The following is a 17,500-nucleotide window of genomic DNA, read 5'->3' on the forward strand; positions in this document are numbered from 1 at the left end:
TTTATCGCCTGTTCGTGAGCTCGTATGACTTTTAGTCCGTCTATTAACAACTTCCTTTGGTTTCTTGCCATGTAGGATTTGGTATCCATGCGATCTGCAGACACTTCGCGAATGAGCCTCGCTTGACTGTTGACTAGAGGGCTGTATAGATAGAGAAGGTATAGTCTGGTCACTGCTGCGGAGGAGTTTGAGGAGTTTGCAGGCCGCACAGGGCACGGTTTTACAACCTCCCAACGATTTAGCGATGTTTTCTGTAAAGGTGATATTCGGTCCTTATGAGCTTTCGTGCTATTTAGACACTTCAACCACCTCAAGGAATTATTTGGTCTGTATCGCACTCCAAGTGTACTTTGCGAAATATGCGTTCGATAAAGTTTGAGGCAAAGGTCCATCATTTTCTCTCTCCCAATGTAGGCCCTGGCCCCCGTGGGAACCCTGCAGCTTTCGCACACAGTAAAAATGTCAGGAGTAATGCCCCACCAAAGACGTAATGTAATACACGGCAGCGTTCTCCGCATAACATATACGAGTCAGGCCTTCAATCTTAGGTTTAAATACCCTCCATTTGACATTACGACAGGCCATTGCACATTCTTTGCATGCCTTCATGTATGAGGAGGAGTACGCCAGAACCCTATCATTAGTAGAGGTTTCCGCGATGACAACAGAGACTTAGCTAGCTGCGCTTAACGTTCGAACCCGGAACTGTAGTGACGCCCCAAGCACTGCAGTGCCTTAGACCGCTGCGTCACTCGGGAGGCCTCTGGCAACTTCATTTGGTCCTAATGACACTCAGTGGGTTTAGTGTGACTGGCATCTCTGCTGGGTGTAGTGGCACCTTATGACTTCCAGATGGCCTTGGGGACACCACTGATAAACAGCACCAACACTTTGAATTATTCTGTTCAGATATGAGGACAAGTAAGTACATGTTTGTGCATTTAACAGTTTTTCTTATAGGTTACAATCAAATGATGAAGAAAGTGAACTTAAGATGATTTCATCTGGTCATTTGGATATCCTTTCTTATGAATGACAAAACACATCGTCACCTGGCCATCGCCATGTTCTTCTGGCCTCTGTCCGTGCCCTTGATGATCATTGGTCACCTAGTATGCCCTTGACTGGCGACTTTGGCTGGAGGTCTGGGCTTGTGCCATCTTCAGTTGGCATGGGGGCATACTGGAGACGGTGGGCACCTGCAGTGGCTGGCCTCAGGTCAGTCCTGAAGTGTGATAATTGCCCAGGTGCCAGCCATACGGTTGCCTCCTGAGAAGAAAGCTCTTCTGACAATAAGGGTTTCTCTCTATTTCAGCTTAAGAAAGAACATTATAGTGTTCCACAATGTAGGCTATACCATATAATATATACTGTCTGTACCATCATATTTTCCGTGTTCTAGATACACACAGTATTTTTACACTATTAAGTGTCTCTAGCATGGAAAATATGCTCATGGGACGAGTCTAAACGACACTCAGCTGGGTCATCTCTCAGAGGAATTCCCCATGATTCAATTATACGTGAACAGCACATGACGGAGGTCTAAAAATCAATGGAGGGGGCGTCTGTGGCCGTGAGATAACGCTTTACCCAAGAGAGGCGTGTCACCAATACCAATAATTAATTCAAGCTAGCCACAACCACCACCGAAGGATAAATAAGTCGCTACTGGATGTTCATATGTAGCCAACCACTGATACAGTCACTATCTGCTTCTCCAAAGAACAGCTGGGTGGAATATTATGGCCAGGTGGCCTATTTATTCTCCAATAATGTCTTATACTCACTATACAGGCATGGCATAGACGAGCACATCATTAGGGCAAAGTGTCAAATAAGCTGAACATCTGTTTTTCCATACTGTTCCCGGGTCTCTGCTCATTTGGGCCATGCTGTAATTCAATAGCACACTTTGGGAGTGTGTGTGTGGAGTATGTGTGTGTGAAGGTATTCCCTCTTGACACTACACAGCTGGCCGCCTGCACTCAGGGCCAGCCAGGCGAAGTTACCCAGCGATGCTTCTGGAGTTACTAACTCCCTGAAACGAACACCCCAAAAAAGTATTGACCCTATGAATGAATCACACCTTTTTTGAAACACAGTCCAGTTCTGCCTCAGTGTTCCTCTTCACACTTGGAAGAGGAGTGTTTGGAAACAAGGCACCAGCTGGAAAAATATACAATACGCAATACACTAGGGTATCGATCTGTTTTTTCATCCTCCATGTAGGCTTCTGTCTGGTCTTGTGTCCTTTTTTTGTAGTTTACCACTGCTGTTGATAAACACAAGAGAATCTCCATTGAAGAAGTTTTTTATTTTACATTTTTTTACTTCTGGACTAGGCTTAATCTGGGACACCGACCCCTGAACTTCATAATAATCGAGACAGTGTAGGATTGTTGGGCTGTTCTTGATATTACTGATATTCTTCATCCATGTTTGCACATGGAATCTATCTTTGACACTCATCTCCATCTGTTGTTTACAGGAGTACATGGACGCCAACAAGTGCATCGAGGAGCTACTCAAGCAGCTGGAAGAAGAGCGGAGGAATGTCCGAAGGTAAGGGAGGATCCTTGATCTGGGTTTGACAGCTGCTGCAAGTTGCCAATAAATATCAACAGCTGAACGCAATCTATTCTCAATGAGAACCAGCCAAACAATGTTGCTTAGTTTGGGAAGCTGACACAATGATGTGTGTGCAGTCTTGGTGAGAAAATGCTATTGTGAAGTGATGGTGAGGACAAGGGTGCTAAAGGTGAGGAAAGACAAAGATGTACGTTCAGTCCATTTCAGTTTTGGGGTTGGCTGGGGACATTTCTCATGGAGACAATGGGGATGTGGAGAGGTCAAACTCATGACCTTGGCCCTCAAACCTATCCTTAGACCCTTGAATGTCACACCGCCCAAAGAAAAGAGAGACCATTTTTCAAACTTCACCCCCATTATCCTATAACTCTCCATGTCAAAAGAGCTGGTTTCCCCCCATCCAGCAACTATTTTCCCCTTGAGCGAGCAGGGAGGCCTGGGAGAGGGGCCTCTCAGTGGACCCAGGGTGGATGGTGGGGGTTAGAGGTTGACCGCTGACCAGGGCCTTTGCTACGGCAGGCCGGCTTTCAATAGAAGGGTAAGGAAGTGGTGTGTAAAGGAATGATTGTCTTGTCCACAGTCTCACTCACACCACTTTAGAAGAGGAGACCCTTCCTCTTTTGACCAGGAAAGTGACCTAATAGATTAGAGGGGCCTGGTTGTTATTGTGTGGACTGGCCCATGGGAGTGGTTGGGGTTTTCTCACCAGGGGCTGTTTGGAATCCATGAACTTGCTTAGACCTGGAAGGACAGTGGGGGCAATAGCTAGGGTGGCTGACCCTACGTTTTAGTGATCATTGTTTAGTTTTGTTAAGGATTTTTAATTTGTGTGTTTGCGTAAATTCTTTCTGTAGGTGAAACAGAATGATATTCTAATTAGATAATGATAATTTTATCTATTCAACATTTTTCTTCCAGTGGCTCATATAAATAATCACTTACCTACAAATACTTAAAAATGACATAAAGTTGAAGTCGGAAGTTTACATACACCTTAGCCAAATACATTTAAACTCAGTTTTTCACAATTCCTGACATTTAATCCCAGTAAAAAATCCCTGTTTTAGGTCAGTTAGGATCACCACTTTATTTTAAGAATGTGAAACGTCAGAATAATAGTAGAGAGAATGATTTATTTCAGCTTTTATTTCTTTCATCACATTCCCAGTGGGTCAGAAGTTTACATACACTCACTTAGTATTTGGTAGCATTGCCTTTAAATTGTTTAACTTGGGTCAAACATTTCAGGTAGCCTTCCACAAGCTTCCCACAATAAGTTGGGTGAATTTTGGCCCATTCCTCCTGACAGAGCTGGTGTAACTGAGTCAGGTTTGTAGGCATCCTTGCTCGCACACGCTTTTTCAGTTCTGCCCACAAAATTTCTATAGGATTGAGGTCAGGGCTTTGTGATGGCCACTCCAATACCTTGACTTTGTTGTCCTTAATAAGCCAGTTTGCCACAACTTTGGAAGTATGCTTTTGGTCATTGTCCATTTGGAAGACCCATTTGCGACCAAGCTTTAACTTCCTGACTGATGTCTTGAGATGTTGCTTCAATATATCCACATCATTTTCCTCCCTCATGATGCCATCTATTTTGTGAAGTGCACCAGTCCCTCCTGCAGCAAAGCAGCCCCACAACATGATGCTGCCACCCCCGTGCTTCACGGTTGGGATGGTGTTCTTCGGCTTGCAAGCCTCCCCTGTAACGGCATTCAGAGGAAGAAGGTGAGGACCAAGGTGCAGCGTGATACGTGTTCATCTTATTTATTCGAAACTGAACACTGAATACAAAATAACAAAGGAATAACTGGAACAGTTCTGACAGGTGCAACAAACACTAAACAGAAAATAACCACCCACAACTAACAGTGGGAAAACAGGCTACCTAAGTATGGTTCTCAATCAGAGATAGACATCTGCCTCTGATTGGGAACCATACCAGGCCAAAACATAGAAATACAAAACCTAGACATACAAACATAGAATGCCCACCCACATCACACCCTGGCCAAACAAAAAATAGAAACACACAAAGCAATCTACGGTCAGGGCGTGACATCCCCCTTTTTTCTCCAAACATTACAATGGTCATTATGGCCAAACAGTTCAACTTTTGTTTTATCAGACTAGAGGACATTTCTCCAAAATGTACGATCTTTGTCCCCATGTGCAGTTGCAAACCATAGTCTGGCTTTTTTATGACGGTTTTGGAGCAGTGGCTTCTTCCTTGCTGAGCAGCCTTTCAGGTTATGTCGATATAGGACTGCTTTTACTGTGGATATGGATACTTTTGCACCTGTTCCCTCCAGCATCTTCACAAGGTCCTTTTCTGTTGTTCTGGGATTGATTTGCACTTTTCGCACCAAAGTATGTTCATCTCTAGGAGACAGAATGCGTCTCCTTCCTGAGCGGTATTTTCTGAGGTCTCGGCTGATTTCTTTTGATTTTCCAATGATGTCAAGCAAAGACGCACTGAGTTTCAAGGTAGGCCTTGAAATAGATCCAAAACTATAGTTTGTTAACAAGAAATGTGTGGCGTGGTTGAAAAATGAGTTTTAATGACTCCAACCTAAGTGTATGTAAACTTCCGACTTCAACTGTACGCATAATTACAATATTCAAATTCATGGTAATCAACCTCCTTGGAATAGACAGCTACGCTGACAGACCTGACAGACCAGATCCTAGGGATTGGCCGCTGTTCCTCGGATGTTGCTCGACATTGTTAGTGACAGTGATAAATTACTCCACACTTTCTTTTGTTGGGCTGAAGCAGAAACTCAGGACTGATAAAGACAGGCACGCCTCCTTCGACCATATTAGGCTGTGTCATACGGCTACTTCATCGGGTGGACTTACATTATATTCCTCCTTTTTTTCCTGGGAAAATGAAGGCAATCAATCCACCAAGAAGCTGGAGAGAGAACGAATTGGATTCCACTTCAGGGCTTGAGATTTCTGTGTCCTACAGACCGAATGCAAGATTATATTTATACAGTCTATCACATTATAGGGTGGTATTACACAGATGTAGGATATTGTACCTGATTTCAATATTACGTGCCATACTTTATTGTAAATGCCCTTTGTTTGATATTTTTTCCCACATTGTTAGGAGCTAGTAACACAAGCATTTCGCTGCACCCTCTATAACATCTGCTAAACTGTGTAGGCGACCAATAAACTGTGATTTGATTTGATGCTCTATTCCACTTATACTTCCACTTGTACTGTGTTTTCAAAATATCCCTACATTTACCCCTCAAAATACCCCTCCATATGCCCCTCAAAATACCCCTGAAGAGAGACATAATAAGTCATGTCAAACTGTGTATAAATAGCAGGAAATGCGTTTTAAAATGTCAAAATAAATTCTGGGGGAGGAGCCCCGGGCACCCTTCTACTGTTCTATCCCCCCCAATATCTACACCACAGTTTCGCCATTGCTATGTATTGTAATTGCAGGCTATAAACAGATTACAAATCAAACTCTTTAAAACATATTAAAATGTCTGCCAACGAATACAAGAAAGCTCACTCCAAAAACATTTTTTTGCCAATGTTCTCATCATATGTCAAACCCATCTGTTCCATAATATAGCCTCCTTGTATCCACTCCTTTCCACAACACACACACACACACACACACACACACACACACACACACACACACACACACACACACACACACACACACACACACACACACACACACACACACACACACACACACACACACACACACACACACACACACACACACACACACACACAGCACTGGCCGAGGGAGCATAGAACAAAACCACAGTGGGGTACTGTCGCGGCATCGCTCATTATTTCATTAACTCTGATGACGTCCATGACAAACACAAACAAAGGCTCCACAGCCCTGTGTCAACATCAGATTGAAAACCTCCAAACAAGACGAGACATGTCATGATGCGTCAAATAAGCTTTCCTTATGGTTGTTACGGTTATATCTGGCTCTCTCTTATCGTATCAGATATAGGTTGATTGTATGTGGAAATGATTGCCAAAAAGATAGATTCACAGTTGATGTATTTGGCCAAGCAACAATATTAAGTCTATGTTATGTACATCTATCTCTACATGTGAATAGAGAGGGAACGTGGTGAAAGTGAAGTGAGTGACAGCTTTCTCTCTGTTTCAGTGAGCTATTGAATGGGGGCAGGCGTGATTTGGATGAGGACATATGGATGCTGCTTCAGGACACTAAAAAGCATGACTGGCCGGGTGGAAGGTCACGTGCCCTGTCTGAAAAGCTGCTGTGTCGAGGGAACAGAAATATATAATCTTTCTTGGCCTTGGATTAAAACAATGCAGATTTAGTTTTTGTTCCCTCTTTCTGCCAATTCCTCCTTTTTCCCTTCATCCCCTCCTTCTTGCACTCTGTCCATGTGTCTGCGCGTATGGTTGGGATTGCCTGTGGTCTTATCTTATGTAATGAAAGTGTTTTTCATTGCATACTAAATCTCCATTGACTTTCCTTTGGGTGTCTGTGCCAACATTTTATGTAGAACACTGTCCGTTGATCAGCCAAGTGGCCAAAGCTGGTCTCACCTGGCCTTGCCCTTAGCAGATGGTGTGCGTCTTTGTTTGTCTGTGACCCCTCCACACCTTGGAGGACTCAGGGAGGGCAGGCAGGCAGGGGGCCTGCTCAGGGTAGCAGGGGGGTGGGGTGGGGAGCAGGGGAGAATGGGCACACTGCTGGCGATCTATGGAGGATAGTCTCTTAAGGCTATGAGGACCGGCAAGTCGTGCATCTGCAGCCCCTCCTGAATGGACATTAGCCAGGACATCTGCTGATCAATAAACTATTTATCATCTTTAGAGAGGAATTATCCCTCCAAAGTTGAGTGAAGTAGGAGGTCTGGCAGTAGGTTTTGATAGATTATCTGTCCATTTTGAAATATCTTTGTTTGGATGTATTTCTCTTTGGGTCTAAAAGTAGTAAAAAGTAACTCTTTATTATTCTCTAACGTTCAGCCACTTGGAATAAATGTATATTGTATTCCCATAGCTGTCCTTCACTTGTCTGTGTGTGTCCTTGCCTGATCAGGACATTACCACTACTCACTAGTACTGTATTATGCTTAGATGGTGAATTATAGCCACCAGAGCAGTGTGTTCATTTACCAGTTTAGCTTGCAAATGGGATTTCATCCATAGTAAATGGAATTATTTTCCTTCTGAATTCCCTCTAATTTATTTGGGCAATAATCCCTCCCATCATGAAATTGCAGCGTCTCAGTTGAAGACCCTAAGGCAGCGTTATGATCATCAAAAACAGTTCATAGTTGAGTATATGATGAAATACATCTTTATCGAGTTCCATTTTTGGGCGCAGACTGAGGGACACTTTCATTGAAAGAGAGCCCGTGTGTGTGTCGGCACGTGTGTTCATGTTTATGTTCGTGTGTGTTCATCCACTATGATGATAGCAGGCTAACGGAGGAGGCTTCTCCTCCACTGATGTTAACGGCTTGTGACTGTAGCTGTGCGGCTCACTGATGTTACTACAAGGCATGTCTCGACCTCAAAGACGCCTCTGTTCCTCCACCGCCGCCGCCGCCGGTCTCAGCAGATGAAAGGCTATGTAATCCTATGTGGAAGTATGCGACCCGCTCTCCATCTCTCCCTCTCTCCATCTCCAGATGATGAGGATAGGGCCGAGCCTTCCCTTGGTATGCCCCACAATGCAACTGCCCGCCCCAAGGCTCTGTTCTGCAGTCGTCTCACTTGGGTGAAGGCCATGCATTTGACAACTGTAATTGGATAAGTTGACCAGTCTAATGCTTTCATTTGATAATGCTAAGCCCCCACCAGAGACCTAATAAGGTCAATTGTGTATTTATGTGCCCTCCTGTGAGTGAGAGACTTAGCCTAATGCATTGATTAAAGGTCAGTTCCCCCACCATAGTCGGAGATAAATTAATCCATTGGTTTTCTATAGAAATGTTTTGCAGAGAGATCCCCCCCCCCACCCCCCCTCTTTTTCCCTCAGAAAACTCTCATCAAATACATTTTTGTATTTGTATTTGATTGGATTCGGTGAAATATGTTTCTTTTTGTAATCAGTGGTTGTTATTTCAAGCTCTTACATGTGTGCCCTGATGAATATAGCGTACTTTGAGCTACTCAAGAGTAAATTCTGAACAGAGAACTGAACAATACTTGAGGAAATATGCAGCATGTGCTTTTAGCCTGTATGTTCCATCTGTTTTTAGCATAACGCTAACTTTAGCTTAGTCTAAGCTTAGTCTAAGCTTCGTCTTAGCTTAGCTGCTTAGCTTAGTCTTTAATCATAGTACCGTGGAGAGCTGTGCTCACTGTTGTGCATCTTCTTGGTCAATACTGCACTGTACTATCTATAGGTGATGAAAACACTTCGGCCAATTGGTTAAAGCCTGACACTGTTGTTGACCCATAACACAAGTCAGCCATGACTGCCACAGTACATTATATGGATCTCCAACCACTAACATCAACCCAGTCTGGTCCAGTACTGTTTATGTCCGTGGCTACTGAAAGATAGCCTGGATAAGCCAAACGGAACGCTGCGTTCACCGTTGATCCCAATTGAACGCAGCGTTCAGTCTGGTTTAACCAGGCTTAACTGTAGGCTAACTGTAAGAGCCCTGTGGGTCTCCCGTGATTTATCAGTATGGCCAGGCCTGGCTAAAAACATGCATCAGTTTTATGGCGCTTATGAGAGGAAGAGGTTAATCGAATGGGTTAATGAAGCTTTTTGTTAATACATTCTGAAGGACGTGTCGTCTTAACTCGCCGTAATATCTCTGTGCTATAGTACAGTGGAGAAGGAAAGCACTTAGGCTAGTGACTGAAATGTTATGCTGGCCCTTTATCCAATCACCACCCCCACCATTCAGTCCACACGGTACCACAGTAGCGTCCTCGTGGGCCATGCAGTTCTCTTTATGATGTACTCAAGGTCAATCATAAGCTAAGTGGTCATCTACAGTCGCGGCCATTTTGAATTTGAACGCATCCTGTTACTTAAGATAAGTGTTTGTGTGCTTGTGTTCAATTCTTACATGAACGAGGTCAATGGCTACCCAGACTATTTGAATTGTGTGCCCCCCCCAACCCCTCTTTACGCTGATGCTACTCTCTGTTTATCATATATGCATAGTCCCTTTAACTATACATTCATGTACATACTAACTCAATTGTGCCGACCAACCAGTGCTCCCGCACATTGGCTAACCGGGCTATCTGCATTGTGTCCCGCCACCAACCACCCGCCTACCCCTCTTCTACGCTACTGCTACTCTCTGTTCATCATATATGCATAGTCACTTTAACCATTTCTACATGTACATACTACCTCAACCAGCCTGACTAACCGGTGTCTGTATGTAGCCTCGCTACTTTTATAGCCTCGCTACTGTATATAGCCTGTCTTTTTACTGTTGTTTTATTTCTTTACTTACCTATTGTTCACCTAATACCTTTTTTGCACTTTTGGTTAGAGCCTGTAAGTAAGCATTTCACTGTAAGGTCTGTCGTATTCGGCGCACGTGACAAATAAACTTTGATTTGTTTTGATTTGGTAGGCTGTACAAAGAAGGGCTCTGTAAAATCTGTTCTAACCTCAGGGGTCTTTCCTGATTAAATAGGTTGAATAAATAAACGATATTACACAACATTATAATAAAGGGACTTTTTGTTGTGCTGCTTACAGTACTGTAGGTCCATTGAGTGGAGGTATTAGGACTGTTCTTGTGGAAAATCAGATCCGGCGAAGAAGAGTGGTCACTGTGGCCTTGTGTAATTACTAATGAACACTTTTATTGACCCAACCAACCCAATGGCTTCCACACCATTAATCTCATGATGCCTGCCATGCTAACTATGGCACCACATACACACATCGCAACGTTTGAGCCGCTATGTTGTTCTATTTTGAGCAAAATGGGTGGCATCTACAGTTGTGATACTTTGAGTCTTTAGATGTACAGTATATTAGGTGAGCGATTGTTTCCTGAGATGTTTTGAGTGGAGTTCCTTGGCTTTATTATCAAGGTAAGCTAGTAGGCTAAACACTGTTTTTGCTCTTTTGTACGTATTCACCAAAGCATGCAGTTGTTTTGACTGACACGGTCGCTTTTAACCGTTTGGAGAAACATCCTTGTATTGAGATGTGTGGCGAGATAGAGGAGGTGCAGGTCTGGCGCAGTATTCTTCTGGATGTCACAGTAGCTGCATCTGTGCTATTCACCTCCAGCCAAGTACCAGACTGACTCACTATTGGGTTTGGGTGCTAGTAATGAATTAAACCATGCTGTGTCATTTCAGTATTGATTTCTTTTACAGTATTTATTGCTTTATAACATTGTATACGCTGTAGTTTTTTTGCTCCTGTTTAGCTCATGTGGTAGAGCATGGTGCTTGTGACGCCAGTGTAGTGGGTTCGATTCCCGGGACCATCTATATGTAAAATGTATTCACGCATGACTCTAAGTCGCTTTGGATAAAAGTGTCTGCTTAATGGCATTTATTATTAAATGTTATGTATATATATATTATTTTGTGTCAACAGTAATCATTGGTTAGACTGCTGGTCACAGATCAGCTATCTGGTCAGTTTGGCACGCCAATGACCATAGGAATCGTCTATACAGGACTGATCTGGGATCAGGCAAATCATTGTCCTCTTTAGAATCGTAAAGAATATGGTGTTGAATCCAAACCTACATCCCCCGTATGTCATTCTCGCCCCGAGCCACAGCCCTTGATCATGACTCTCAGTTCCATTGCATTACACGGGAGTGTCATTGTACGAAGGAATCTTCTGTAAGGGGGAGTTTTGTTTAAGAGCCGTGCCGCTGGGTCTGAACACTAACAAACGTCGCTTGAGTTACGGTTTTGGAAGCATAAGGACCTTACCTTTCATATCGGCGAGAAATCATTTGATACACACCTTTATAAGGTTAGTGTTCCTACACGGCCATATCGGCGAGTTACAGCTCGTGTTTACGGGAACCAGACGGAAGGCCGAGGGACAACCTTAGCCATCTACATCTAGCATGCCCTGAACACCTGTGTGGAACGGAAGAAGGCCGCCAGAAATGTGTTGTCACTGAAAAATACTGCCCGGCTGCATCTGTGACAAGGCCGGTTAAAACAGTGTACAGTGTAGATTTTACAGTGTAGATTTTACAATGTAGATTTTACAGTGTAGATTTTGCCTTTGTGAAATGATTGTGATGTGATATAAAAGTAGAGGCCTTTATGTTTCTCGAACCGTAACGCAATTCAGAACCGATTCATGTTTAGATGGAGTATTGGGAGTATTGGGCTACCTCTGAAAAGAACATATAAGGGCCTTGGACCATAAGGAGTAACGGTAGGCTCCTTAAGAGTACATCTTGGACTAGCTACCCCCATTCCCTTGAGTAGCACGGTCAGGCTAGGAATGGTGTCACACCCCCAACATATCACACCAACCCATTCCCTTGCTTAATGGAACATGACAGAGGCACATTGTCACAGATCCCACTCATCGTGTTGCACGTTCAATCTGGCCCCCCAACAAAATGTTAAATGGCTGTTCCAGTTTGCGGTCGGTGGGGCCGTCCCAAAGTGGACGATCACAGCTCAGATGATTTCCATAGTCTGATTGCTGTCTAGGGCGGTGGTTGAGTGCAGTGTAGCCCGAGCGGTGTAGCCTGTGTGTGTGTTGGGTAAATAAACGCCCATGTCTACACTATGGCATTCCCACCGCCCGTCTCAACGTGCAAACAGCCCAAGGGGGTAGTCTGTTGACAAATAAGTATGAAAGGTGAAAAAAATGCTATCAACACTTCTGGTTTTAGTTTCAAAAGGGTATTTAGACTTTAGCGTACCTCATTTAGTGTTCAGACATTCAGACATGTATACAAATGCTTGGCAGTTGTGTTTGTCTGAGCCAATAAGATGTGGTAAATAGTGTTTGAGGCCCTGAAGATTAAGGAAGGGGGGGAACATTTATACACACGCACACCATTGCATTTTATCCCATGATTATCGCCCCCTGATTAGCGAGTGTCCGGGGGGGAACACAGACCTTGACGACGATGGCGGCAGAAACTGGTCACGTAATGCGCTCAGCTAAGTGACGCACGTCATCAACCTCCTCTGTCCTCCCTCCGTCCACACATGTTTTAATAAGCCCTCCCGGATTAATGACATGAATGTCTGATGGCTGGGGGATTGTGGTCGCTTTTTACCAAGGAGGAGAGAAGGAGAGCCCCCCCTCAACTCCAATTCCCCCCACACCGCCCCTTATCAACCCTGGAAGGGAGGGCCCTTCCTCTCCCAGCAGTACCACCATCCACCACCCACCTTTCAGTGGAATGCTAGCCCGTTGGTGATGGTTAACAGGGGGGATGGTAGTAGTCGTGGTGGTGGTGGTGGTGTTAGTGGAACCAGTCAGGTTGTGTGTGTGGGGTATGTTGGCACCCATGTGTTTACAAACATTGGAATCTGTCACTGACACTACAGGCAGTGGAGTAATCAGGGATTCCTAATGAGTTGAGAAGATCACTTACCACACACACACACACACACACACACACACACACACACACACACGCACGCACCCACGCACGCACGCACGCACGCACGCACGCACACACACACACACTAACTCACCCCTGGACATGTTTTTACACATTTTAAAACAATGTCCATGTGGTGGAAGTCCAAACAAACAGAGCTTCCTGTTTCGGAGGGTTTCGGATTCTGCTATGAGTGACTAGGCTTGTTCTGCTGGTTTCTGTCTCACTACAGACAAGCTGTGTTTCTGTGTGTCCATTTTGGATCCCGTTGTAGACATGGCCGTCGCTCAATGTTGACGGGGCATGCAGTTTATTGAATTAAAGTGGGGGCTACTCCTCAATATTTCTTGATTATGTATCCGTTCCTGTTGACTTCTGAGTCCATTTATCTTTTTTATTCAAACAGGACAATGGGACTAAATTGGTGACCACCTGCTCTAGAAATCAAATTACACCCTCACCACATATTCAGATTGTGTGTGTGTGTGTGTGTGTGTGTGTGTGTGTGTGTGTGTGTGTGTGTGTGTGTGTGTGTGTGTGTGTGTGTGTGTGTGTGTGTGTGTGTGTGTGTGTGTGTGTGTGTGTGTGTGTGTGTGTGTGTGTGTGTGTGTGTGTGTGTGTGTGTGTGTGTGTGTGTGTGTGTGTGTGTGTGTAAGACACATCTGCAACTTATGATAAATGCAATACGCTTGATGCATGACACTTCGGTCATATTCAACATAATAAGCCGTCGTGAATCTTCCCTGTTATTACGAGTATGTTTCTCACTGTCAACTTTATGGGACACAATGATCCCGTGATGAAAGTGAAAGTATGTCGTCTTGACACGCCAAGACTTTACGGTCACGGCACACACTTTCCAGCTGATGTTGCGTCCTCTAACCAGTTCAAACGTTGGCTTTCAGATCCTGCCTGTTCTCACTGGAATGTGCCCGTTTCTGGTTTTACCACCATCTGATTGACTTCTAACTTTCTCTGACCGAAAATGCGGTGGTATGTGCATGTTTATTTTTCACCCAACTACAACTTTCACTCGTCATAACTTTCGCTAGGAGGCATCCGCTTCTGTCCCCTTTGGTTGTGGTGCTACTAATTGCTCATGTGTTTTTGAGTAATTGTTCATTTAGTGACATTAGTGACTAGTGCATGTTGGGCAGAGGGACTGTGATTGGCTAGGCTGTGAGTAGCTCTTCCTTTCTCTTCCTCTTTATTTTAACAATGACTGTTTTCGCCAGCCAGGACCCTTTCAATTTCCATTTCACCCCTCCAGTGTCTGCCCCCTTTTCACAGTGGAGGGGGGAGACAATGGAGAGGGGTCCCCTCCCCCTTCCTCTCCACTTCTCCCCCATTTCTCCCCTCTCGACCCTCGTAGGCGTCCTGATCGAGAGGCTCGGGGCTTTGGTTTGTCACAGCCATTCAGCTGAGACTGATTGTGATTGCGGCAGATGGGCTGGAGTTTGTCCCGGGCAGCCAAGCCTCTCTCTATCTCTCTCTCTCTCTCTCTCTCTTTCTCTCTCTCTCTCTCTCTCTCTCTCTCTCTCTCTCTCTCTCTCTCTCTCTCTCTCTCTCTCTCTCTCTCTCTCTCTCTCTCTCTCTCTCTCTCTCTCTCTCTCTCTCTCTCTCTCTCTCTCTCTCTCTGTCAATTCAATTCAATTCAATTCAAGGGGCTTTATTGGCATGGGAAACATGTGTTAACATTGCCAAAGCAAGTGAGGTAGATATTATACAAAAGTGAAATAAACAATACAAATTAACAGTAAACATTACACATACAGAAGTTTCAAAACAATAAAGACATTACAAATGTTATATTATATATACAGTGGGGAGAACAAGTATTTGATACACTGCCGATTTTGCAGGTTTTCCTACTTACAAAGCATGTAGAGGTCTGTCATTTTTATCATAGGTACACTTCAACTGTGAGAGACGGAATCTAAAACAAAAATCCAGAAAATCACATTGTATGATTTTTAAGTAATTCATTTGCATTTTATTGCATGACATAAGTATTTGAACACCTACCAACCAGTAAGAATTCCGGCTCTCACAGACCTGTTAGTTTTTCTTTAAGAAGCCCTCCTGTTCTCCACTCATTACCTGTATTAACTGCACCTGTTTGAACTCGTTACCTGTATAAAAGACACCTGTCCACACACTCAATCAAACAGACTCCAACCTCTCCACAATGGCCAAGACCAGAGAGCTGTGTAAGGACATCAGGGATAAATTGTAGACCTGTACAAGGCTGGGATGGGCTACAGGACAATAGCCAAGCAGCTTGGTGAGAAGGCAACAACTGTTGGCACAATTATTAGAAAATGGAAGAAGTTCAAGATGACGGTCAATCACCCTCGGTCTGGGGCTCCATGCAAGATCTCACCTCGTGGGGCATCAATGATCATGAGGAATGTGAGGGATCAGCCCAGAACTACACGGCAGGACCTGGTCAATGACCTGAAGAGAGCTGGGACCACAGTCTCAAAGAAAACCATTAGTAACACACTACGCCGTCATGGATTAAAATCCTGCAGCGCACGCAAGGTCCCCCTGCTCAAGCCAGCGCATGTCCAGGCCCGTCTGAAGTTTGCCAATGACCATCTGGATGATCCAGAGGAGGAATGGGAGAAGGTCATGTGGTCTGATGAGACAAAAATAGAGCTTTTTGCTCTAAACTCCACTCGCCGTGTTTGGAGGAATAGAAGGATGAGTACAACCCCAAGAACACCATCCCAACCGTGAAGCATGGAGGTGGAAACATCATTCTTTGGGGATGCTTTTCTGCAAAGGGGACAGGACGACTGCACCGTATTGAAGGGAGGATGGATGGGGCCATGTATCGCGAGATCTTGACCAACAACCTCCTTCCCTCAGTAAGAGCATTGAAGATGGGTCGTGGCTGGGTCTTCCAGCATGACAACGACCCGAAACACACAGCCAGGGCAACTAAGGAGTGGCTCCGTAAGAAGCATCTCAAGGTCCTGGAGTGGCCTAGCCAGTCTCCAGACCTGAACCCAATAGAAAATCTTTGGAGGGAGCCGAAAGTCCGTATTGCCCAGCGACAGCCCCGAAACCTGAAGGATCTGGAGAAGGTCTGTATGGAGGAGTGGGCCAAAATCCCTGCTGCAGTGTGTGCAAACCTGGTCAAGAACTACAGGAAACGTATTATCTCTGTAATTGCAAACTAAGGTTTCTGTACCAAATATTCAGTTCTGCTTTTCTGATGTATCAAATACTTATGTCATGCAATAAAATGCAAATTAATTAATTAAAAATCATACAATGTGATTTTCTGGATTTTTGTTTTAGATTCCTTCTCTCACAGTTGACGTGTACCTATGATAAAAATTACAGACCTCTACATGCTTTGTAAGTAGGAAAACCTGCAAAATTGTCAGTGTATCAAATACTTGTTCTCCCCACTGTATACAGTGTTGTAACAATGTACAAATGGATAAAGCACACAAGTTAAAATAAATAAGCATAAATATGGGTTGTATTTACAATGGTGTTTGTTCTTCACTGGTTGCCCTTTTCTTGTGGCAACAGGTCACAAATCTTGCTGCTGTGATGGCACACTGTGGAATTTCTCCCAGTAGATATGGGAGTTTATCAAAATTGGATTTGTTTTCAAATTCTTTGTGGATCTGTGTAATCTGAGGGAAATATGTCTCTCTAATATGGTCATACATTGGGCAGGAGGTTAGGAAGTGCAGCTCAGTTTCCACCTCATTTTGTGGGCAGTGTGCACATAGCCTGTCTTCTCTTGAGAGCCATGTCTGCCTACGGCGGCCTTTCTCAATAGCAAGGCTATGCTCACTGAGTCTGTACATAGTCAAAGCTTTCCTTAAGTTTGGGTCAGTCACAGTGGTCAGGTATTCTGCCACTGTGTACTCTCTGTTTAGGGCCAAATAGCATTCTAGTTTGCTCTGTTTTTTTGTTAATTCTTTCCAATGTGTCAAGTAATTATCTTTTTGTTTTCTCATGATTTGGTTGGGTCTAATTGTGCTGTTGTCCTGGGGCTCTGTGGGGTGTGTTTGTGTTTGTGAACAGAGCCCTAGGACCAGCTTGCTTAGGGGACTCTTCTCCAAGTTCATCTCTCTGTAGGTGATGGCTTTGTTATGGAAGGTTTGGGAATCGCTTCCTTTTAGGTGGTTGTAGAATTTAACGGCTCTTTTCTGGATTTTGATAATTAGTGGGTATCGGCCTAATTCTGCTCTGCATGCATTATTTGGTGTTCTACGTTGTACACGGAGGATATTTTTGCAGAATTCTGCATGCAGAGTCTCAATTTGGTGTTTGTCCCATTTTGTGAAATCTTG

At 44.2% G+C, this 17,500-nt stretch overlaps 1 protein-coding gene across 5 annotated transcripts in view; it reads left to right on the forward strand.

Annotated features, from left to right (window-relative positions):
• The window catches only part of LOC139532230 (nck-associated protein 5-like), a 160,826-nt gene that overhangs the window by 39,581 nt on the left and 103,745 nt on the right, over window positions 1–17,500 (forward strand). For all 5 annotated transcript variants that reach the window (XM_071329592.1, XM_071329599.1, XM_071329594.1 and 2 more), the window contains one exon: window positions 2,492–2,565. In XM_071329592.1, the coding sequence (XP_071185693.1) occupies window positions 2,492–2,565 (74 nt within the window). The remainder of the gene's footprint in view (window positions 1–2,491; window positions 2,566–17,500) is intronic.

Source organism: Salvelinus alpinus, chromosome 10 (assembly GCF_045679555.1).
Source record: "Salvelinus alpinus chromosome 10, SLU_Salpinus.1, whole genome shotgun sequence".
NCBI lineage: Eukaryota > Metazoa > Chordata > Actinopteri > Salmoniformes > Salmonidae > Salvelinus > Salvelinus alpinus.